This window comes from Lonchura striata, chromosome 5 (genome assembly GCF_046129695.1).
Source record: "Lonchura striata isolate bLonStr1 chromosome 5, bLonStr1.mat, whole genome shotgun sequence".
Taxonomy (NCBI): domain Eukaryota; kingdom Metazoa; phylum Chordata; class Aves; order Passeriformes; family Estrildidae; genus Lonchura; species Lonchura striata.
Window position 1 is genome coordinate 31,326,544 of NC_134607.1, and position 25,014 is coordinate 31,351,557.

The 25,014-nt window shown below is 34.1% G+C and overlaps 1 protein-coding gene across 2 annotated transcripts in view; it reads left to right on the forward strand.

Annotated features, from left to right (window-relative positions):
• POT1 (protection of telomeres 1) overlaps positions 1 to 25,014 on the forward strand; it is a 55,679-nt gene that overhangs the window by 18,086 nt on the left and 12,579 nt on the right. For both annotated transcript variants that reach the window (XM_021553439.2, XM_077783429.1), the window contains 6 exons: positions 6,012 to 6,142; positions 10,212 to 10,502; positions 14,382 to 14,537; positions 21,093 to 21,253; positions 23,543 to 23,631; positions 24,798 to 24,842. In XM_021553439.2, the coding sequence (XP_021409114.2) occupies positions 6,012 to 6,142; positions 10,212 to 10,502; positions 14,382 to 14,537; positions 21,093 to 21,253; positions 23,543 to 23,631; positions 24,798 to 24,842 (873 nt within the window). The remainder of the gene's footprint in view (positions 1 to 6,011; positions 6,143 to 10,211; positions 10,503 to 14,381; positions 14,538 to 21,092; positions 21,254 to 23,542; positions 23,632 to 24,797; positions 24,843 to 25,014) is intronic.

A 25,014-nucleotide genomic window follows, 5' to 3' on the forward strand; every position in this document is an offset into this window, starting at 1 on the left:
TCAAATATTTCAGTGTTGGTTTTTGATTTTTTTGCACAATCCAGAGTGATGTTTGTTTGAGAGGGTACAAAATGGTCGATGATTTTCCTGCATTGTCAGGGCATGAAGTAGCTCTTGTCAGAAAATTTTCTAGTTGCTTTAGGTCTGGCGCAGTCCTGCACCAATACATTCTCTATCTGACACTGTAATAATAGAATCATGTAGCTTCAAGCTGAGATGCCCCCTGGAAGCATGGAAAGTGGGGCCACTGTACTTTATCCACATGGGTGTTTATTCACTATATAGATATGCCCTGAAGTATAAGATGCTGCTCCTTCTCACACATACTAAGGCATAAGGCTGAGGTTTTGCACTGTGGTCCCACTGAATGTGGATACTACTGGACTGGTACTTAATTTAGTCTTGCTGGTTTATAAAATCTATAATTAAAAGATCATAATTTTCATGCCATTATTGCATTAGGTGAGTGTTAAAACACTGGTGAATTAAATGAGTTTTCAGTATGTTCATAAATCATTTTATGGCAGAGAAAGTTGTTTCAACTAAGCATGCTTTTGCTTGGGGCATATAGTTTGACACCTCTGTATATGAGAACTTCATGAGTTCTGAAACTGTCTAAAAAAGTGTTTTGGGTCTTGCTTCATACAAGAGGCAGATGGGATTTTGTCTGCTAGAAGGTATGTTGGAAGTGTTCAAAACTATATTCTAACTTTCCTTCTCAAGAGTTTAAAATAATTTAAATTTTTAACAAAGATGATATTCTCCTCTCTCCTCTCCCTTAAATCTTAAGGATATCTCAAGTACTTAACCTTGAGACTTAAAAGAAAAGTAAATAGAAGAAAAAGAAACTCTGTGGCGTCCAATTACAGAGATTATGTGTTTTATCATTAAAGTTTTAGGACATTACAGCGTGACACCTACTGCTTCCCCAACTCTCTTTTTTTCATGTAGATATTGGTCAGTGTTTCCATACTATTTCCACTATTTCCACTATTTTCATCTAGCATTTTATCATAGATACATGCAGTATATTTGTATGTCACCTGCTCAGTTAAAATCTCATTTTATCCTACCTAGACATCCATTTAAATTGTAACTCTTTCATTTTTATGAAATATTTCTTAGGACCAAAATTAATAAAGGGATAGCAGTTTTGGAAAAGACACCTCTAAAAAGCTTGACCACTTCCAAGTCAACAGTTCTATATGTCCAAAATGCAGATTAAGAATCAAATCAGATTCTTAAAGAATTTTTCAAGCCCTAAGTTTTATTTTTATTCTCAATTTTTATTTGATCTTGAGCCAAGTTCATCAGACATCCCAGAATTTGTTTAAAATTATGTAGCTGAAAGAACAAAACTCTAAAATGATACCATTTGGTCAACTTGAATTACAATAGCCAATTTTTAGCTAGTAAGAGTAAACCAACTTTACGGTGCAAAGGAAACCCATCACAGAAAGTTGTGGTATCAATTTGTGAGGAAGCAGACTCAGTTGTATCTGCAGTAGTTTTTCCTTCAAAGTATTGTGTTCCATTTTGTTGTTTTTTTTTTTTTCCTGAATCAAAATGTTGAGGATTTATATAAGTTTTGCAGAAGAGAATAAAAACTGTTGCAGAGGTAAAGACAGCAATTTCATTTCTGGGCCCTAGAGACTAGAATAAATTTTTCTCTTTTGTTCACAGTGGTTTATATGCATTTCTTTTTAAAATAACCATTAGTTCTTATCTTAAAATATGGAAGATAAATAAAAGATAAAAAAATATTTAAAGAATTAATAATTACTTGAATAAATAATTAAAAGAAATCTCAAGACAGCTACTTTTATCTACAGATTACAAATTATGGCATTAAAACATCTGTTTAGCCAGATGTTTGTAGTTACCAAATTGTATCTCTAAAGTGTATCTCCATGTTAGAAATAATAAGCCTCTAGCAAACAGTTTGATTTTTCAAAGGTTTTGTTTTGGGCTTCTGCAATATATGCTTGTATGTACATATATATACACACATAGGAGTGTATTATTTGTATTATTTTTTCTTGTCTTGTTGAAATATAAATGGTAAATTAGCTGGGTCAGCTGTTTGTTGTTAGTGCAGACACTTGTGTATTGAATGGCCTCAGTAATTCTTCAAAACAGTATTAAATGTTTGTTTTAGTTTTGAAGAGAGAATAGTTTGCTACAATAATCTGTCTTTTTTGTGTGTATTGAAATAAAAGAAACAGAAGGCAATCTTTAATTAGAGTCCCTGGCTGCTAACAACATTGCCCAAAACGTTTTTTATCTCTTGGAAGGGAGAAGTTATTGGTTCAGGGTAGTGGGTTTTCCACTAAATGTTATTGAAGAATAAATATGTGATTGCCCAAAGGAGAATGTGTAATTAGATCGATGCTTTCCACCTTAACAATTTATACAAGCATATTTGTCAGGAACTGCTGGAGTCCTCAGTAGAACTACGATAAATTTTTAATCAGTAAATACTAAACAACTTGTTGGTCCTACAGTATCAATAACTACTAATCTGGAGAGCTTTTTTAACAATTCTGGTTTTCTTAGGATGACTGAAATATGAGTTTGTATGTGAAGCTGTGGTGTATAGGGTTTTTGTGGTTTTTTTATCTATCTGTACACACTGTGGGAAAATGCTGGCTTTCTGCTCATGCTAATAACCAGCATAACAGAGGTTACCAGAAAAAAAAGTGGGAATGCTGTGGCATTATGAAGGCAAACTTGTAACCTGAAGAATAAACCTAGGTTATCATGATAGTGGAGGCAACTTTAGATTTTCAGTAACTTTCACAGAGCTGCAAGAGATTCCTATTTCAAACTATTTAAAGGATTTAGAAGCTTGACAATCAGCATTCTCCATGCAGACAGTGCAACCTTCTACTGATTACCAAATAGTTGTGGAATTTTTATGAAATGAAATAAAGAACTTGTTAACAAGTTATAGCAATTGTATTTTTAAGAAAAATAAGGACTTACCTGAAAGAGTTATAAAAAGTGTGTAAGATGCTTGTAGACCATCACTCTGTACTTTCATTTAAATTTAACATGAGCTATGTCTTCTTGTTTTCGTAATGGCTGTTACAAATGGGTGACACCAGCATAGGTAGCTGTCCATGGCAGATGGCTCCTCACATGATGTTAAGCCTAAGTGAGAATACCTCTTCATAATTATTAAATATATTTTAAAAAAAGGTAGCTGCAGTTTGAAGTTCTGTGTAGCACTCTGAAGCACTGAAATTCAGTGCTTTTACTGAGACAATCTAGTATGAAAATAGAAAACTTTCTTCTGTAGCATATAAATTCGCTGAACTGTGCATCTGTTTTATCATATTTTTAAGTCAGGTTATTGCAAGTAAAATCTACCAGTGGTAAAGAATCTCTTTTAAAGAAAATCATTGGATTGTTTTAAATTGACTCCAATATGTAAACTTCAATATTTATTTATTTATTTGCTTGGTAATGAAGGAAATTTGCTTTTTTGGGTAGTATATTGAGAAAAATCAAAAGTATGACCAATGACATATTGTTTTGTTTAACTCTAGGACATTATGTAAATTCAGCAATTCTGTGTAGAGTTTGACTCACTGTTTTTTCAGAAAAGTGAATTCATTGACTGATCTATAATGCTACTGTGGAAAACAGGAAACAATTTTCACATTTCAGCTGGAAAAGACAGGTCGCTTTTTGTTTTTAACCTTCAAAAAGGACTTCGCTGAATGAGGATTTCATTTAAAAAAATCAGTGTTTGTGCTTTGTTCTCAGAGACCTCTGTTGTAATTAGGTTTGTAGAGGTGATGTTTTGAGGTGATATTAAGGAATGGAAGACTAAAGTCACAGAGACAGAGAACCTATATTATGTAGAAAGTGTTTCCTGGCTGTGTAAAGTAAGTGTACTATTTTATAATGCTTTGACTAGGATGATTATCAGACTTACATGATTGTACTAATTACACAGAAAATTGAGGTAGTGTATTTAACTTCTACCAGCTGTACATGTATGAAGCTGATTAGGTTGCATAATCACAGCATCAAGGAGTAACCACAATTTTAATGTGGAATGTTTTGCATTTCCCCTTGATTGTGATATTGGATGATATCAGTGCACTGTAGCATGTTATTCTGCATCCCCAAAGGCTTGTGAATCTATGAACCATATGGGCTTTTCTTCTTAATTGCTCATTTTGCTCATATTTGCAACAGATCTTTTAAAATAACCTTTAGAATTCATACTCAAAGAAATACATCAGTCTTTGGATTACAGTAGTAAATACTTGCAGTTTTGTCAGCCAGAGACTGGAGTTTATTTTTGACATTCCTAACATAGAATGTTAAAATAGACTGTGTGGACCTTGTACTAGTTGTACTAGTTTTATAAAAATACAGAAGGTTTTTGTATCTGTAGGAAAAGTTTTATTTCTTGGTAAGCCTTCACTGGATTCCTTTCACCACTTCATTCACTCAAATCTTTAGGGAATTTAAACTTTAAGTTTAAATGAGAGCAAAATTTAAGGGTATATGTGCTGGAAACAGAAGAATATTTCTTCTGAAGCATGTATTTTAATCCAGTCTTACATACCTGTCTTTGTGCTTAGGGAATCTATTCAGAGAGTTCACATATAACAATCATCTTTTTATGACTGCCTTCCTGTAGCTTTTTTATATAAGGCAAATCTGTCAGTTGTACTAGACTGACAGCATTCTCTTTCAAAACTGTCTAGCAACAACTTCAGTGTCTGCATTTTTATAATGTGCATGATGGGGACCTTATTGAATTTGTTTTAGACCTACAACACCTTTGTTCACTTCCTAGCTGTATAAACTGGCACAGTGTCATTATCGCTAGGTGCCTCATAGAATTGCAGCTAAGGGAAGTTGTGGTTTTTGATAATTTCAATTTTTTTTCTCTTATGTTTGGGTTTTTCTTTTTAAGAGATGAGAAAGTGTCAGGGCAAAACAGATTTGATTTGGGGAATTTAATTCATTCCCAGTTAACATAAGCATCTAATAACTTATTCAGATATTGAGAAAGAAATAACTATTTGAACACTTAGGGAGAACACCATTCCTCCACCTTTCCCAGGTTCAGCTTCACTCCAAGCATCACGCCTTCCTCCTTCCTAGTCTCTGTTCCTCTGGCTGTGGATACAGATGTCTCTTGGAGGGACAGTAGGAGGTACAGGAGATCAGGGCCAGTATGTAGCCTTTCTTTCTGCTGTTACTTGGTTTCTCAGGTAGGTTAGCAGCTGCCATGTTGTGAAAGAGCAAATGTACTTTTACTCTGTTTTACATTTATAAGGTATCAGAGCACACATGTTCTGTAAGCTGAAATGGAAAATAGACATTTCGTTTATGTCATCCACAAATACTGTTATTTTCTGGGCTGGTCTGCATTGTCATCTTTGTATCTTGTTTTGATTTTACTTTTTAGATCATTATTAGAAGTGAAATTCTATGAAGTTTAACTTCAGAAAGGCATATTTCATATTTTTACTTTCTAGCTACCACTGTGTGACTATTCTTGTGGCATATATATATATATATATATATATATATTTTGCGTATTGTTGAAATCAAGTAATCAGTCATGTAATTTGTTTTAATTTGCTTGTAGAACTCATTAGCTTTTCAGAAAGCTGTGCAAAATAAATCTTAGAAAATTATTTTATTAAATTGTAGATACACACCTAATTTTGTAGAAGTAATTGAAACATGAAAGAATAGCATGCCTATTGCAGACAGAAGAAAAAGGTTTGTGTGTTCTTGCACACAGAGCTGTGCTTAATCACACATTTCATTTTCAGTTATTAAGGCTAATTATCAGCAAGATAGGCCACACTTCAGTTATAATGGTACTGTAAAAAAATTAACTTTTGAAAAGTTAAATAGATCATAGCAGAAAAAGATTTGCCATAGGGGTGTTTCTGTGTTCCTCCCAAATTTACTGTCTGTGTATTAATAATTCCATAATGCCCATTACTCATCCAGACACTTATATTTTACAGATTATTGCTCAATTGTAACACTTGTGGACCCATCAAATGTGAAGTTAACATGCAGTCTTTTTAGTGGAAACCTAGATTCTCTACCAAAAATTTACAAAGTTGGAGATATTGTTCGATTTCATAGAATAAAGGTATGTACTAGGATGGGGGGAGGGGGGTTATGTGCTTGCTTTTCTGCAGTGAGAGGACTATAGGAATAATTCAGTTCTATATGTATAGAAATTAACTCTTGTAGGCATTGGATAAAGCAGCTGATTGTTAAAACAGCAGTGGTTATGGTATGGGCCAAAACTGAAAGTAAACGATGACATTTTTTCAAAAACAATATTTATTAAACTACTTGACAAAACATTATGTCATACTTTTACATGGATAGAATTTAATTGACATAAATCAGCAAAATTTATTCCTCTTCAAACTGATAGAATTCAGGTTTTAAATATGTAGAAAATATTCCAAAATAGTAATTTTTTACTCTAGTAGAATTTCTAAAGCAGTATCACAGTGCCTGCTGGCTTTTTAAATTACTAAGCCAGAATTTATTTCAACTGGCTTAAGTATATAAACTTCTTGCATGCAAATTTTTCCACAAAATACTTATATCTTTAGGTGAATTGAATTGGTAAATAAAATGCAATGTAGTGCTAATTTGCTTCTTTAATTTGTGTTTCCATTGCTACAGATGTTTCAGACAATCTTAGTTTGCAGGCAGCAATTCAGAGAATAAGCTATCATTTATGATCCTAATAGCTAAATGTGTTTATCATGTTTTCAAAAAAAAATCATTTTACTTCCATGTGACTGTCTTTGTTAATTTTCTTTTAGAAGGTGCCTGCACATAGTTTTGGTAGTTCAATGTTCTTCTTGTGATATTTAAACATATTCAAAATAGTTTAATTTATACTTCAAATTACTTCTCTGTTTCATCAGTATCTCTTTGTTCATACAGCTAGAGATATAAGTAAACCAGGATTACATTATGAAAATATTAGAGAATATAATCAACATTCTGTATTACCCAAATTTGTTTAGACTATTTACTTAAGATGGGAAAACATTTACAAAATATAATGAAATATACCAGATGCATTCTGGTGGGTTTTTTTTTCTGACAGGTTACTTTCCTTCATACAAATATCATTAGTGACAGTCATAAAGAAATGAAATCTTCCTTCTTAGTATAAAAACATATACATTAGTTTGGTATATGTTGTTTCCCTAGGCATTCTTTGATATTCTGAGATGATCTGGGCCTGCAGTGGTTTCATAATAGTCTTTTCCTTCTATAATTTAACAATCAGTTTTGATGGAAAACTGCCGTGGAGATGCTATTATTCCAGCTTTATACACTACTTGCTATCACACTTTTCCATTTAGTGAAATGAATAACATCATCTTCAGTAAAAAAAAAAAAAAAAAAAAGGAATATATTTTACTTTGCTGTAAATCTATTTATAAATATTTCAAGATGAGCTTCTTTTCTTTTCAGGATCATGTTGTACCCCATAGAAATCACTAGAGTTTATTGGCAATGCAGTTTGTTAAGGTGACATTTCACCTGTTGTTCCTTAGTTTACAAAAGCTATGCCAAAGACTCCTGCAATATGTATTGGAATTTACTTGCTTGCTTAGAATAAGCCAAATGCATTTTATCTGCTCTGTTTTTGTCCCAGAGGGTATTTATTTTTATTTAGCAACCATTATTTATTGAAATTATTTGAAATCCTCAAGGTATTTTTAAAGTGATAGAAGTCTGCCCTGTTTCCCTGTTAACCCCTTGCTTCACCCTCCCCCACCAATTTTTTAAAAAATATGTCCACATCCTCTAGAAATGAGACAAAATCTACTGAAGGGGAAATTGTTGTCATATGCAAAAGTCCCAGATTACCTCGTTTATAGGTTTAATTCAGTTTCAGAATTGTTTGGAAAATACAACAGTGCTTAAATTGATTAGAGATCTGCTTAAGATTGCCATAATGAAACAACATTTGTCCATAGATTTTGTTCATTGGACACTCCAGTGATCCCTCATGACTTCAGCAATTATTTGTTTTTAAAGGACTAGCCCAGAGAATTTCTGTTGTCCATCATGTTTTGTGGGTCTAACATAAGGAATTTTCCAGCTATGAAATATTTTTCTCTATAACCCATTCTGCATTTTCTTCTCTTGTTTCTTCTGTCGTTCACTAAATAAAATTGCTGAATTCTGTTTATATTTGAGAGGACTCAGTGGCTGCTCCACCTTCCTGTGCCTGCGGACATCTGGTTTTGCTAAAGATCATTGGTCATTTTGTCATCATGACAATTGAGATTTACCTTCTTAGATATTTTTTTTTTTTTTTTAAATTATTATGTTATAATTGTGTCTTCCAACATCAAGGCTGATTTCAAATTCACTAAATGAGGGTACTGGGAGATGTCAGAAGTGCAGTATGTCAGTCTCCTGAATGCTCAAAACATGACAGGATTTGGGAAAAGAGGAGGAGATTTGAGAAAAGAGGAAAATAACTGATGGTGGAAGCCCAGGGAGACAAAATACTTTCTTTCTGGTTTTGTGAAAGGCTTAGAGTCTTCACAGAAGACTAGGACAGAATTTTAACTAAGAAAGAAATCAAGATTTTTTTTAATGATAATTTTAAAGAACTAGTGAAGGAATAAATGATTAGGTAAATGAGCAATTAAAACACTTCAAGAAATATTTCACATGTTAGACAAGATACAAAAAATACTCTTGAAGTATATTTTGATACGGGATGAATAGGTAAAAGTGATGAGAGTTTTCATCCCCTCTGGATGTTACCTGTTTAGAGAAGCTATGGAATATAATGCCACTAAATCTGTGTGTTTATATTAGACCACATCTTTCACGGGAACATGTTTTTTCAGATGGTAGATAATGGGGGGCAGATTGATAATGAAACCATGTATTTTCCTTATTTGTGCTTTGGCTTTTCTTGTATTTTTAATATTTAAATGTAAAGGTTAAAAGATTGAAGTTTTTCAGTGTTTCACTGAAGAAAATCTTCATCCTGAATTAATGTGCTCCATTGGTCAGGTTTGAAGAATGCTTAAGTAAATCAAAGTTTATCTTAGACATGACCCTTAATGCATTTATGCATTATGTCAGAGTAGCAGGGATTAAGGGAGTTCCTGTCACCAAGATTGAACTGCTTTGCTTATGAATTTCCAAGGTCAGTGAATGCCTGATTTGTGTGCTGTTTAAATTTCACCATGTTTATAGGCCTAAATCATTGGCAGTATTTTGCTGTTTAGAACTTCTGACACACGTTGCATGTTCTGCACTTTCAAATCAGTGGGATTTTCAACCATTTGGAAATTGAGTGCTGGGAATCCCATACTAGACTGTCTCACAAATGCCATGTTCATGCATGTTACTGCTTACTTGGTGACCCCACATTAATTAGAAAGGGATGCATCAAAACAGACTGTTTCAGATTTCTGGATAATGAGTCATGCAGTGCTTTGATATGAGTAAATCTATAATTGCAGGGAGCAGTAAGACTAGACTAGACCCTTGAAAGAATGCTTCAGACTTTAAATACTGTTTTTTTTATATGGCAGCAGATGCATAGTGAGATCAGCAGGATTCAGGAGACCTGCCATGAGCAGGGCAATGGACGTTGAATAGTTGTGATAGCTGGATTCATAATCCAAGGAATGAAAGCTCATCACTGCTTGCTTTATGGAAAAAAAAATACTTCCTTGAACTGATACATTTTTTCAGTTCAGTAATATTAGGAAATGGCTATTGTGAGGGGCCAAAACCAGGAATCCATAATAACTTTGCCACAACTCTGCTGTTTAATTAATTAAAAATTAATTTCTCTTGTGCCTAGGTTTCCCCATTTAAAAGAGCAATCCTGATGTGTTCCCCACACAAATATTTTGATGTGTGCAAATACAATACTCTGCAAAGATGCTGTAGGTATAAGTGTTAGAGGTATTATGAGTCTGCCTCTTCAAAAATTTCTCATGTAAGATTATATTTCTGCTTATACATTTTATTTTTTATTAATATTAATTTTACCATTTTGTTTTTATTTTGACTCTGTACTCCCAATGAAACCAGAGACAGAAATTATCACTGGTACATTTTCCACGCACGTGATAAAGCAGAAATATATTTGTTTATCCATGCAGTGCAAACTTTATTTTTTTCTCATTCATATTTTATTACAGATCAGGGAATACAATGGACAGATGCAGGGAATTACCAGTGGGGGATTTGCATCCTTAACATTTGATGGAACCATAGGAGCTCCAGTAGTTCCTCGAACTTCTAGCAGAGTGTACACTTTCATGGACGAAGAGCAGAAAACAATAGAAGAATTACGTATTTGGGCAGCCAGTAATATTTCCATCTCTGGATCAGCAACAAAATTGTCTGATGTTCAGCCAATGCTGTTCTTTGATCTCACTTGCCAGCTGGTAGGAAAAGCAAAAGTGGATGGATCTTCTTTTCTTCTAAAGGTAAACTTCATTTTTAAAAATAATTTTTTAGGTTTATTAAGACATTGAGATATATTTTTCAATAAAACAGACATTAATTTAAATAGTATTATGTAGATAAATATTTTTAGTGTAAACAAATCTGTGATCCTTGGCTATTTTGTTTTCATGAAACAAAATAGGAATCCTGGTTGTCTTTGAAGTTGATCACCTGATTTGGTTTTCTAGAAAGGTTTATATAGATGGAATTATATAGATCACTTCACAAAGATTTGTAGATAAATATCACAAAATTTTTAACCTTGAAAAATATTGTTAGTTTTAAACTGTATCTTTGTTTTCTAGTTAGCAGCATTTACTGCTTATTTTTCTAGATTTAATGGATATGACTAGTGCAGTAAGTAGCACTGCCTAAAAAAGAATGAATGGGTTAAGTTATCAGGATGGATTTCAGGTAGCTTCTTTTAGTTATATGTAAGCACTCTGGGCATCAATGCTTACTGAAAATGCAAAGTGCCACAAAACAGGAGAGCAGATTCTAAAGGTGATCTTTAACATTAACTAAATGAAAAGGAGGTCTCCATAATATTCCTAGTTTTAGTTCAGATGTATCAGTCTGGTATTCCAAGACTCTTCTTTATTTATTTTTGTACTTGATGGGTAAAACATGAGTACAAGCTCTAATTTTCCACTTTGTGACTTCATAAAATTATTTATTGGTTCTACTGTGTTGAACTGTATTGTTACAGTATCTTTAGAGATAGGACTTGTCATTATTCCTTCATTGCAGCATCAATGATTTTTGTCATACAGAGCAATACGTTACTACAGAGAAACAAACTTTAAGTTCATGCTGTAACATATTCTGCAACTGCTACAAATATTTCCATTTAATTATGCCTTGCAAAATAGATGTCAGATGAGACCCAGTAAATTTTCATGACTTTAAGTTGCTCATTAATAAGTGTATCTTCAGCATTGAACGACCTTTTGCAAGGACAGAGACAAGTGCTTTCCTAAATTATTATTTCTTTATACACATTTCTGTCTTGCAAGACCTGAAGTCAATTTTGTCACTTTTGTATAGTAAAGTGATGACTTGGGAAAATTATAGGGTAGATTTAGGAAGGTAGAAGCCTGAGGTCAAATAATGGTTGATCAGTTTTTTAGCATAAAATATGAAATACTTAAAGATCTATTACAATAAATTGGACAAGCTTAAAATTGCTACATTAATATTTTGTTGCTAATTTCCTCCATTTTTCAACAGTGGCAAAATCCATTTCTGATATTAAATACTCGTTGTGATAGAAGAGAAATCTTTCTAAAAATTTGTTGACAGATTTCTGATTTTTTTTCTTGATTTGCTCAATTAAAAAAAAACAATTCAATACCAGCTATAATTGAGTGATAATTAAATATTATTTTATTGTATTATTTTGATTATCCATTTTATAATAATTTCTTACATTTATTTTATTCCAAGTATAGAAGTTAAATAAATGGTTGATTATACTATGAAAAGTTATTATTATTATAAGCATTGATCTCAGGTACCTAGTGTAGAGTGCTTCAAAAACAATTAAAATGAATTTCAGCAATTTTGTGTATCACCTGTAGTATAAGTTTTAAATTACATTTAATAAATTAATTCCTATTTGCACAGCAGCAGAGTTGGACATGGCATAAAGATGGTATCACTGAGCTGTTAGTGTTTACCATTTTCTGAGAATTTTGTTAGTCATATTGGTGGAGACTAAAGAATACACACTAGAAATTATTCTGTCATTTGTGCCTCAGTTTTATTATTAATCTTTTCTTCCTTTCTGTCTGTCATTTAAATGTGTGCATTAAGATAAGTCATACAATGAGTATATTCTGCTGAAGAAAGAAACAGATATTTTCTCTCCCATTTTAGTGATTTCCAGTCATTGTGATCAAATGTTATTTCTTTAGCTCCAATCTGTTCATGACTAGTAATAGAACAATCTGATGTTTCTTATTTAGAATTAATTTAACCTGTTTTGGGTTTTATTCCTGTATTCATTTTTGAAACTAGAACAGTTTGAAACCAGAATGTTTCCATGTTTTGTGTAGAGTTTTCCAAGCTCCTGAGGTAGACAGTTTTATCTGTTATCGTATTTGTGCTAGAAAAAACCCAAACCCAGCTACTTTTGAAAGATTTTTTTTTTTAATAAACTTTACTAGCTTATAAATTCCTCTAAACCAGCCCTGTTACTTCCTCTGGCAAAGGACATTTTTAAACTAAGTCACCATCCTTTTTATCTGAACAGGAAGCATGCAGGTTATTTTAATCCATTTGTCAGATCTTCTTTCCAGAGAAGAATTACCAGTGTGTACCAAGTAAAGCCAGTTGAAAAATAATGGAAAAATTCACAAATTTAAGATTGTTTACTATGTCAGAGTGACTATATTTGTAGTATATATGCCCTAAATCTGTTTTCAAGCTGAGTTCTGGGAAAGATGTGATAATTCAAGCAATAGACAACCTCTCTTTCAAAGGTGGTTTTAAGTATTTCATGGTGCAGGATCAGAAAATAACAGGCTTTTTTTAATCTGTGGCAGCATATACCACCTCATTATCTGGGTCCTTCAGAATATACTCTTATTTGGCAACATAATTTGATATCATGGGTCATTTTCTCTATGAACAGTTTTTGCTTTTATCTCTTGGTTCTGGATGCATATTCCATGAGTTATTCTTAGTACATTTATACATGGCTCTGCTGATTCTTAGATCTTTTCCTGTGGGTCTCTTGATCCAAAGCAGTTAAGCATAAGAGGCAAAAATCCTTTAAAAATTAGACTTCAGTATCCTTTTTTTCTTGCCTTCTGCAATGCCTCACTCATAGGACAAATCACCTTGGAATCACAAACTGAAAATTGGAAAATAGGTTCTTCTGTTGAACCTATATGTATGAAATCCTATAAAATGCAGCATTTCAGAAGTCCAAATGCTACTAGATTTTTGTTTTACTGTGCCAGCATATCAAACCACTATTTTTGAGTCCTTGAGAAGAGTATATCTTCAGAAACTCAAGCAACCATAGTTTACAGAAAAGTGTTTGGGCTAAGAAGTAAGATTTTGGTTTCAAGTATTAAGCCTGTCAGTAAACTTACCTTTTGAGTACACTTTGATAGCTGAAAAATAACTACTGATATTTCAGTGGTTGGAGTGTATCAAGGATTTAGCTTTAGGCAAACAAGTTTTAAAATCCTTGTTAATAGATATAGGTTAAGTACTGATGTTTTTATTATATGTTCTGTGTAACTAGCAGTGTATACTGCTATAAGAGATCATCAATAATTAAGTCAATATATGCAGTGCACTCAGTATTCACATACTGTAGCTGGAGTGGTTAAAACCCTTATAGCAGGATTAAAATATTAAGTTCTGCGTATGATGAATTCTGATAGTTGTAAGAGCTGACCCTGAGATTGTCTCAGCTGGTCAGAGCATGGTGCTGAGAGCACCAAGGCTGAGGGTTCAATCCCCAGGTGGACCATTCACTTAAGACTTAAACTTGATCTTTGTGGGGCCCTTCCAGCTCAGAATATTGTGTCATTCTGTGCTGGATAAGCAGCTGAGGTTTTGCTAGAGCTGTTCTTTTTCTTTTTTTTTATCTAAATATTAACAAATTGTGGGTCTTAGGACTTAATTATGTTCTCTGTAGAGGTTATTTTGCACTCTGTAAGGAATAATAAGTTTAAAAAATTCTCTAAGGTCTAATTCAAGTATTTTAAGGACTTTTAGATTGATACTGCAACTAAGATCTCTTATTATTAATAATTTTTGATCAAACAAAATATTTTATAAGTTATTTAAAGTCTGAATCTAAAGTATTCTGAGCACATTGAAATAGTTAAGTTGCATTGCAGGTTTGGGATGGCACTAAATGTCCCTACCCCACATGGAAGGTGCCTGTGGAAGCAAAAGAACTGGAAGGAGAAAAAGTTCTTCTTCATCAGCTGAGAAATCTGGCGGTGGACATTCTGGTCTATGATAATCATGTACAACTGGCAGAATCACTTAAGGTAATGTGCAGTTTGGTATTTCACTCTCTTTTTGTGGCCTGTTTTCTGCTTAGAAATCACTTCAGAGAATGCATCAATTCAGTTCTGCTGTAATTACTTTCATGTGGCTCTTTATCTTTCCCTGTATTTCCCATACCTTTTATTTGAATGCAGAACTTCAGCATGTGTTAAACAGGCTCATTACCCAAAAATTGCCATGAAAAAATTCTTCAAATTAAGCACTTTCCAGACACTGCAATATAATAGATAATACAATGAAAATAATGCACTCAAGAAAATGTATTCTGTGCTTTAGAATTATTTTTAAATGATACAATGCAGTGTTAAACTTGTAGTCCTGTTAAAGACCCTTAATTCTTAAGTCAGTAGATTTTCTGTTTTATAAGCTTCTGCAGTTTGCAGAGCAATCTTCATTTAGTAGGTCAGTAATGTTGATTATGCTTAGATAGAGAAAACAACAACATAATTAAACATCAGATCTTCAGCAATACTGCCATCTTGCTTCTGAATACAGGAACTTGGCGAAGTTTCATGCCTTGCCCTCTTTCCTCAAGATCATTTTTAAGAGAACATTTTACCAGAAAATAAAGATAAGTGATAACTATTTTTTTGCTGGGTTTTTCAGCAGACATGAAATCATTTTGATAAATTAACACCTATTCATAAGTAAATTACAGATAGCAAAATAAGTGTAAGAATTTCTGCAAGAATTCGTAAGAAAAATGACAGAAGTATTTCATTACTTACAAGTTCTCTTCCAGAATTTTTCTCTTGCTACCTGGTGTAAAAAAATCAATGTTCCAGTGAAATGGTATGTTTTGAATATGAAGGGAAAAAGTATTTTAATATTAATAAAGCATATTTTCTTGATTAGCTTATAATACTCATAAGAATAATAAGAATACTTATTATTCTTCCCCATTTTATTCAATTCAGGAGTTGAATCACAATATAAATTGAGTATATGATACATGGGATGTCTTCATACTTGCTCTCAGTTTTTTACTTCCTATCCACTTGCTCTTTAATATTTCTGAAGCATTTTTATCTTTAATAATTTCAAAGGAAGTTGTTAAGAAATTCCATTTGACCTCTTGTGGGTGTTTTTGTCCTGCTGGCTATGTCCAAAGTTGCAGTAGTTTCAGTCATGCAAGCTTTAGAAGTTTCAAATTAGATAATTCTTGTACACCACTTTCTAGTTGCTTGTCTTAGTGGAGTTATCAAAGAAAAAGGACTGTTATTCTGACAACTAAATTTCAGAAATATTTACTGATTTCAGATTGCAACATGTAGGATTAATTGTATTTCACAGAATAATTTTTATCTCTATTATAAAATTTGGCAGGAACTCTCCCTAAAATAGACAGGGATTTTTAAAGGCATTTAAATACTAGTGGAAATCATGTCATATCATAAAGAAGCATAATCCAAATATGTATGATATTTTATTGAGTTCAGGATCGTGTTATGCAAATATTTTTTTAATTCATTTTTGTAGCAGTGTAGAGCTGGCAAGTGTTTAGTATATCCAACACATACACCTTCCCAAGTGTGATTAGATATTTTGCTAGTTTGTGGTGTCAGAAACAATAAAAAGTGCACTATTTTTCAATCTTCTTTTCTATACTTAACACTAACTTAGAGTGGTCTTTTTTAATGTAAATTATTACAGAATTGTTAGGTTACACTCTTGCCTGTTGTTGTGTACCATTTGCAATGACAGTTGCAGCTTGGAAATTATGTTTTATGTAGGAGCAATCTGTTTTACACAACCTTAATAACAAGAAGGGCAGATTTAGCAAAACCTTGAAATACATGTTCTTATTTTAAAATTATATCTGTCAGCACATGTTCAGACAAGGAAGCTCTGAGTAAGTATTACATGCTAGAGAAAGTGGGTAATATATTGCAGGAAATTTTTGGCAAATCCTGGAGCATGGTGTCAGGGACATTGCTGCAAGAGTTCATTAAAAACTTTAGATCATCTATCCAGAGAACACTGAAGATATAAGCACTTTATCTTATTTTCTAAGACAAATATTTAAAATGTTTTATGGAGAGAACTTTAGTTAAAGGTATGTTGAAAGTATGTTGCAGCTGATGCTGTAAGTAGACTTTTCCCCTCTATATATATTGGCATCCCTTTCCTGCTGAGCAAGACTATGGCTTTTCAGCAACAAAAAGAATTTTCAGAAATCTCATCTCTGAAGCAGATTATTTATTACCTGGGGCATAAGAACATGGCAAAACCTACCGTTAAGGAAAGAAAACAGTGTTCACTGCTTTTGGCTGGATTTCCCTCTTCCTTTGGCAGTGTACCTGGAGTTGATAAGGCTTTCTCATTCCTGTAGGAGGCCCAGCCTACAACTGTCTGGAATACAGTTGCTCCACATTCTTTAGCCTTATGCCGGTTTTCCGAAACTCATCAGGGTTCACTGACTTTGCTATGCAGTTTAGGAGTAGGTCTGTGACATGAGTTTCTCCATCTGGGGCATTTTGCTTAGGTGGTAAGCATCAAGGTGAGTAACTGTCAGCAGTCAGCAGGGGTCCAGCTGCCTGCAGCTGGTCAGAGATTTCCTTATTTCTCTCTTTCAGTGTGATCAGTGCATTCCTCTTCTGGCTTGATGCCATCAGTTCTGTATTGCCATCTATTTTATGGATAATGCAACTAAAACAATTATCCTTGAGCATACGTATGAGTCCTAGTCCATAGTTTGAAAGTATTTGCTCTGTGTTACATATCTTCAGATGTAGAATTTGTATATTTTCAGCTCTTTCTCCCACAGTATCATGCCATGTCTTTCATGATAGTAGTTTGGACTAAGAAGTTTGCTTTCCTAGTGCCAGAGCCACATTTTCAACATACAAATCAAACGAGTTACTACATGGCTGCAATACCTAGCTTCATCTTTTTCAGACCTACATTCCTTTGACATGAGTTGTATTCTCCCCACTTCTGTCTTTTTACTCATTGAAAAGGGAAAAAACTCAAGACCCACTCTTCAATTCTTCAAACTCTTAAATGGATTTAAGTTGGTATCTCTTACTGCCCAAGATGGTGCCCAAATGCCATGTATATACTTTGTCTCATTTGCAGAAAGTCATGCACTATTTACTCAGTAAAATTGGACTGTTGATGCAATAAAAAGGATGACAAAGAAATACCACTGAATACAATCAACCATAAATATAGGCAAAAAAAATAAGTACAGGTGAATTTTTCAGATGACTCCTGTAGATAAAGATAGCTTCTTGTGTGCCTTTTTGGACAAACATGACTATTTACCTGCAATGATACATGCTGTTGTCAATTCACTGAATTCCAGAGTGATTGTGAACACACTATATGTTTTGAAATAATTATGAGAATTTCCTGTGCTGAAAAGTTGTTCTAGTTAACTAGCTACAGGGAGCTACATATATGACTTCTGCATTTCAATTTTCTCTAGCCTTAATATGTATTCTTTAAATAGTCATATTTGCATCAGACTGAAAATAGGGTATTAGTATATTTCCTGTAGTATATGACTACAAGAAATGTTTTTATTCACTTTAATTCACTTTTAAATGAACTTCCTCTAAACAAGGTAGGTCATAAACAGAACTGCTGTGTCATAAACAGAACTGCTGTAAAGTCGAGTAAGGATCTGGGTTTGTAGATTTTAGTGATGGCTATGGTGTTTAATTTAGATTACAATTTCTTCTGAATCTGAATGCAAAGAGCTGTATATGTATATAAAGAGCTCGGTCTGCAGGCATTCTATAAACAGAAATGCAGTAACATTTTTATCCATGGCATCCACGTTTGCTTTATGCTGTTAACAGTAAGCAAGGCTGCCTCCCAAAGGAATCCACGGAAACAGCATGCTGGCCACCCAGCATCTCTGGTCTGACATTTAGAACCTTGTAGACCTTTTGGCAATGCTGCTTATTATGCACCTCTTTTTTGTAGTTCAAAGTGATATTAAAATATATAAAATACATAAAATATAACATTTTCAGAAAAGGATCCAATAAATGTTTAGAAGATTATTTTTTAGTGATGATAAGTCTTGCAAAATAAATATTGCACTAAAACTTATAGTTCAGTTGACTTTTGTGTGATTTTTAGCACACAAGTTTAGATGGTAGACACAGCATTTTGTATTCTTGGCTTCTGAGCTCTCCTCTCCAATATTTGTTTGTGTTTATACATAGAGAAAATACTAATTTATTATATACTGGTTTTTTAAAAAAAAAAATTGTCAATTAAAATCAACTTTTTCCTGTTTATATGCAAATTGCTCTTGGCAGTAGGGAAGTAGTTTGACACTGTTTTATTTGCATAAGGTTGTTCCATAAGCAGAACATAGGTAAGAACTTTTAAAAAAAGTTTATCCAAAAGCATTTGTCATTGTCATTAAATTGGTCTTATAATGTGAGTGTCCTTTGCTTTTTTGAATATTCATAATTAAGTGAAATCAGCATCTGAAAAGAAAAGTTGTCTTTAGATAAGCCTCTTAACTGCCATCTAAATGCACACACTGTCCTGGTGGTGCTTTGAATGAACAAAATGAGCAGCCTACTAACAGGGCAGGTCAATTAAAAGTCTGGAAAGAGCTCCATGCAAGAAGCAAAACAGGTGTGGGCTGAAGTGCACTTTTTATGTCCCTGCTGCCTCAATTGGAAAATATGCTGTGTTTTTAATGTGTGATTATTGTTTAAAAGAGCAGTTTGATACCAGCATTATGTAGTTGTAGTTTGTTCCTTGAGGAACAGAGGAGGATTCTAGACACAGGTTGCTGCTCCATATGCTTTTATGCATATATACATGTGTTTAAAAGTGTTGTAGTATGACATGACCAATCCAATCAAACAGAAATACTTTTTCAGTTTCCACTGGTTAAAGTTTGATCTCAAGCTGAAATATGACTTAATAACTTGCTGTAATATTAATTTTAATTGAAGTAAATTTAAAATAGTTTGTCATTTTTATCAGACTATTTAAAAGATTTTTAGAATTAATATAAAACCAGGTCATTGAGTGTGTGTAGTTTCCCAGCTATTATCTGGATCTCAGATTATATTAAAATATATTTGGTAACTGTGTAACTGAGTCTCCATTTTATCTGTCCTTAGAACATTGGGCTTGGTTTTAGTTGTTTGGTTGGGTATGTGGGTTTTCTTTGGGGGATGATGGGAGTTTTATTTTGGAATAAAACCAAACTTATAAAGATGTGTTCTGTTGTAATATAAAAAGGTAAAAGATTTTAGAAAGTACAAAAAAAACCCAGAAAGTAGACATAAAGATGAGAAAAGCTAAGAAATTTCAATACCTTCTCATAAGAAGCTAAGAAAATAAGAACCAAGTGAATAAATTTCAATTTATCATAAATAACAAGAAAGAACAAAAACTTGTTGATAGTTCAAGATGTGAAAAGTCCTAGATATATGCTTTGCAAAGATAGAAAAAGTTTCAATCTTATGTAATGAATTATTGTGTATTGTTTGAAGTTCATAGAAGTCTTTTTGTTAAACCCACGTGTCTCCTTCTCTTATTAGAGTATAATGACTTGACACCTTTTCTTTTATACTATTAGTTCAAAGAATATGTAGAAAAAGGCTTTGCATAAACTACATTTTGTCTTTCATCTAGATTTGCATAGGTGTTTATTTCTCTGTGTCTCGTGCTTTTTGCTTGTATGATACAGACAGATAATAAATCCGAAGTCTATAACCAGTCAAGGTCCCATCCCATTTTGTGAAATACAGACCAATCCAGCAGCGTTCAGTGTTCACCACTCCATTAGTTTCTTTTTAATAAGTACTTGTATAAGTTAAGTCCATTTATGTAACTTGACAAAACTCTTTCAGAAAACACAAAATCATTCTAAGCAAAACCGGAAGCATATTCTCCATGAACCCGAGGAGATCTAACAGGGATAGGAAAAACGCCAAGATCTTTCAGTTTCTAGCACATACTGTCTTTTTTCCCTGGTGCTATGTTATCTGCAATGTGAGATATGATGGAGAAATCTGAGTAAGCAGATGTTTGTATGTTGATATGAACATAGTAAGCCATGTACAATGATGAACAGGAAGTCAATTGCTAAATGTGATCATTCCCAGGACAATCACAGGATATCATTCTCAGTCTGTGTTAGGAATATAGCAGGCAAATTGTGCCCTTGGGAAAGGAATGTATTGACTCGTTTGGTGTGTCTTCTGAAGTGTGTTTGAGAATTAGATTTACTAAGAAGGCTTATTCTGGTTCTGAATCACCCTTTGCTGCCAGTAATGTTTCCTGATAAAGCAAAACAAAGATCAAAGTGAGAAGTTTTGCAGTTTCCATACCTGAACATACTTAAAACCCATCTGGACACAACCCTAAGAAGTCTGCTCTAGTTGACTCTGCTTTGGGCACAAGAGTTGAACGAGGTAATTGCCAGAGGTCCCTGCCAGCTTCAGCTGCTCTGTGATTCAGTTAAAACAGGGAAGAAGCTTCATGAGCACTAGAATTTTCCATGTAAATAACTAACTTTGTGTTATCAAAGTGGGTTTTTCTTTTCCTTTCAGATTGGAAGTTTTCTGAGAATTTACAGTATTCATGTGAAACAAGCAAGCGCTGACAATGAAGATGTCTCACACATGGAATTTCATCTTCATGGTGGCACCTGTTATGGTCGAGGAATAGGACTCTTGCCAGAAAGTAACCCAGATGTTAAGGAACTAAAAGAGTAAGTAGTATGTGTAGATGTTTGGTTTTTTGCAGATCATTCTTGAAAACTCTAGGCTAATGTACAGTTTAGAATTGTGTTTCTAAGAATCAGAAACTCAGAAACAGAATATGTCTTTAGTACCACTAAGATGAGAAGTATTTGGAGGGATACAAAAATACAGGCAATTTTTTAAAGACTTAAAATACAGTAGGGATCAAGATTTCAATATTAATTAGCTTAATTCTAATTATGCACGCTTTAAACCTGTGCATGTGTGCTACTTGAAAGTGGTAAGATTAAAGATGTTCACAACGAAGGAGATAATTTACATTCTTTACTAAACTGTCTTATAAGGAATTGGAATAATTTAGGTTCAAAAAGACCTTTAAGATCATCAAGTCCAATTGTAAGCCTTGTCCAAATGCCCCACTAAACCATGTTTCTAAATGCCACATCTCTATGACTTTAAAACACCTCCAAGGATAATGGCTCTTGCCTGAGCTGCTTTTTTCAATGCTTGCCATCCATTTCTGTAAATAAATTTTTCTTGATATCTAATGTAAGCCTCCCCAGGCACAACTTGAAGCCATTTCTTCTCCTTATGTCACTTGTTACCTGGGAGAAGAGGCTGACCCCAACCTCAATACAACTTCCTGTCCCCTTGTTGTAGAGATAAGTGTTAAGATCCCCCCTGAGCTTCCTCTCCTCCAAGCTAGACCATGCCAGCTCCTCACAGGACTCGTGCTCCAGTCACTTCACCAGGTCCTTTTTGGCTGAGCCTCTTTCCAGCCACTCTGCCCCAGCCTGTTGCGCTGCATGGGGTTGTTGTGACCCAAGTGCATTTCACCTTGTTGAACCTCATACACTTGGCCTTGGCCATCAGTCCAGCCTGTCCAGAGTGCTCTGCAAAGCCTACCTAGACTCCAACAGATCAACACTCCTGCTCAACTTGGGGTCATCTGCAGACTTATTGAGGGTGCTGTGCCTTCAGTCACCTTGTCCTCTTCATTAGCATAGATGCTGAACAGAACTGGCCCCAGTACTGAGCCCTGGGGAACACCATTTGTGAGTTGTCAGCAGCTGGAGGTAACTCCATTCTCCACCACTCTCTGGGTCTAGCCATCCAGCTAGATTTTAACAAAGGAAATAGCAGCTGTCCCAGCCATGACAGCCAGTTTCTGCAGGAGAATACTATGGAAAACAGTGTCAAAGCCTTTACTAAGGTCCAGGTAAACTACGTCCACAGCTGTTTCCTCATCCAAGCAGGTCAGTTTGTCATAAAAGGAGATGAAGTCAGTCAGGCAAACCCTTGCAGGCTGTGTCTGATCCCCTGGGTATCCTTCATGTGCCACATGATGGCACACAGGGTGATCTGCTCCGTGACCTCCAGCACTGAGCTCAGGCTGACAGGCCTGTAGTTCCCTGGATCACCCCTCTGACCTTTCTTCTAGATAACCATCTGCATTCAACTGGGACCTCCTCACTTACCCAGGACTGCTGATAAATAATAGAAAGTGGCTTTTTGACCACTTCTGCCAGCTCCCTCTGTATCCATGGACAGATCCCAGCCAGCCTCTTAAACCTGTGTAAGTGGTGTAGTGGGTCAGTGACCATTGCCTCTTAGATTATGGAGACTTCATTCTGCTCCCCATCCCTGTTTCCCAGCTCAGGAGTCTGGATGCTTAGGGACTAATTGATCTCTTTATTAAGACAGAGGTAAGGAAGGTGTGAAGTACATTGGCCTTTTCTTTTGTCACTGTTTCCTCCCACATCCAGTAAAGAATGGAGATCCTCTTTAGCCCTCCTTTTGTTGATGATACATTTGGAGAAGCTATTTTTGTTGTCACATACAGCAGTAGCCATATTAAGTTCTAGTCAGATTTTGGCGTTTCTAATTTTCTGCCTGCATAAAATCCTTGTAGTCCTGCTGAGTGATCTGCCCCTTCTTCCAAATATTATAAACTTTTTTTCTTCCTTAGGAAAGGCTAAGAAACCAAAGTCCATATTCCATTATCAGGAATTCTGTTTCTAGTAGTAAATATTTCGTTTGGCACTATTTCGTGTTTAATGTTCCAGAAGTAATTTGGAATGTGTCTCATCTGCATAATTAATATAATCTTCTAAAAATTATGGTTCATTTGAGTTTTATGTCTCTGCTGGAACATTTATGTCTGAACACTATACCTGTGTATTGATAATAAATAGGTTTTGTGTAAGTGTCTATGTAATCCTCTGTGTGTGTGTGTGTGTATGATGATAGATAAAAGATTTCTCTAGATTATAAAATATTTTGCCATTTATCTTTAGATTCTTAGAATCTGTGAATCTGACAGACAGACAGAATATGGAAAGCACGTGTTCAATGGACATAGACAGCACTTTTGGCAATGTTACAGGTAAGAGCAATGAAAGCCAATTTGCTCTTTTTTCTAAGATATATATATGGTCAAGATAAGGTCACAATTACTGCTTCTCTATGTATGTAATACTACTTTCACATTCAAAGCCCTAGACAATTTTTTCAGTTTATTAGACTGGAAATGTACATTACTCTTTCTTGTCTTCCAGCACAAACATTTCATATTACATGGAAAGATACTTTTGTAAGAGTTAGTGAATAAATTCTTAAACACAGATGGTGTTCTTAATCATACTATATTAGATCACAAAGCAGAGTTTTGTAAGTGCCTTCCTCTAAAGGGCAATTCTGCAGGGACAGGCTCTGAAAATGCTACTAAACAGCTGCGTGTTGAGGGGCCCTTCTTAAGCTATTGGATGGAAAGTTGTGTCAGTGGCAGAGGTGTAAGGTGCACTTCCATGGAACAGTGATATCTTATAGACAGTTCTACAGACCCCATATTATTTTCTGAATTGTATTTTTAGCCCAGGATAAGAATAACTAAAAGGGAATTAAACTCTAAAGCTGGTTGGACATAGTATGCTTCTAGCTTTTAAAAACCTGTGTTACTCAAACATTATTAACATAAAAATATAGGATATTTCTAAAAGGATGCAAAAGTCAAGAATAAATAAATACTTCATGTCCAGTCCATAAAAGAAAATTTAGAAAAAATTTTGCACCTCTTGACTGCACTCTCTGTGTGTAGTAGAGGTTCTTGAGAGGGGGGACCAGGCAGTCTGTATTGGTCTTAGAATAATGTATTTATGCTCTTGTCCAGAAAGATTGCAGGGCATGAATACAATTAATGTTAGCAGATCATTCACATTATACTTCTGAAAAGTGTTCACTTTGATAAGCATTCCTATTTAATGTATATGCTAACTTCCCCTCTAATATTTGAACTCTTGATATGCAATGTATGTCTCTTGCTTACTTTTGCTGCTTTTTCTTAGTTTTGTGTTGTAGTTTTTTGTTGTTGTTGTATTGTTTTTATACATTATTGGGATTTTCGTTTTCATTTGTTCAGGTTTTGGTTTTGTGTGTATCTACCTGTCTATCTACATACCATGTATGTTTCCATATGTATGTCCATATGTCCATTTCTTTATGATAAAAAAAGAAAAGAAGGAAGGAAAATAATTAGGAAATTCTTTATTTTAGATCTCGAATTGCACTTACAGAGATGTCAGCAGTTATCTGTTACAGGTAGGTAACATTTGACCTTAGTGAATTTTAATTTTACTGAAGAACAATAGTTTTGAAACATTATCTTAAAGGTTATTATAGGAAGAGCTATTCCAAGAGTATAAATTCCAAGATTATAAATGCATGTATGTTGTACTGGGTTTATTTGTTGTTAAACAGAATAGAGCATATT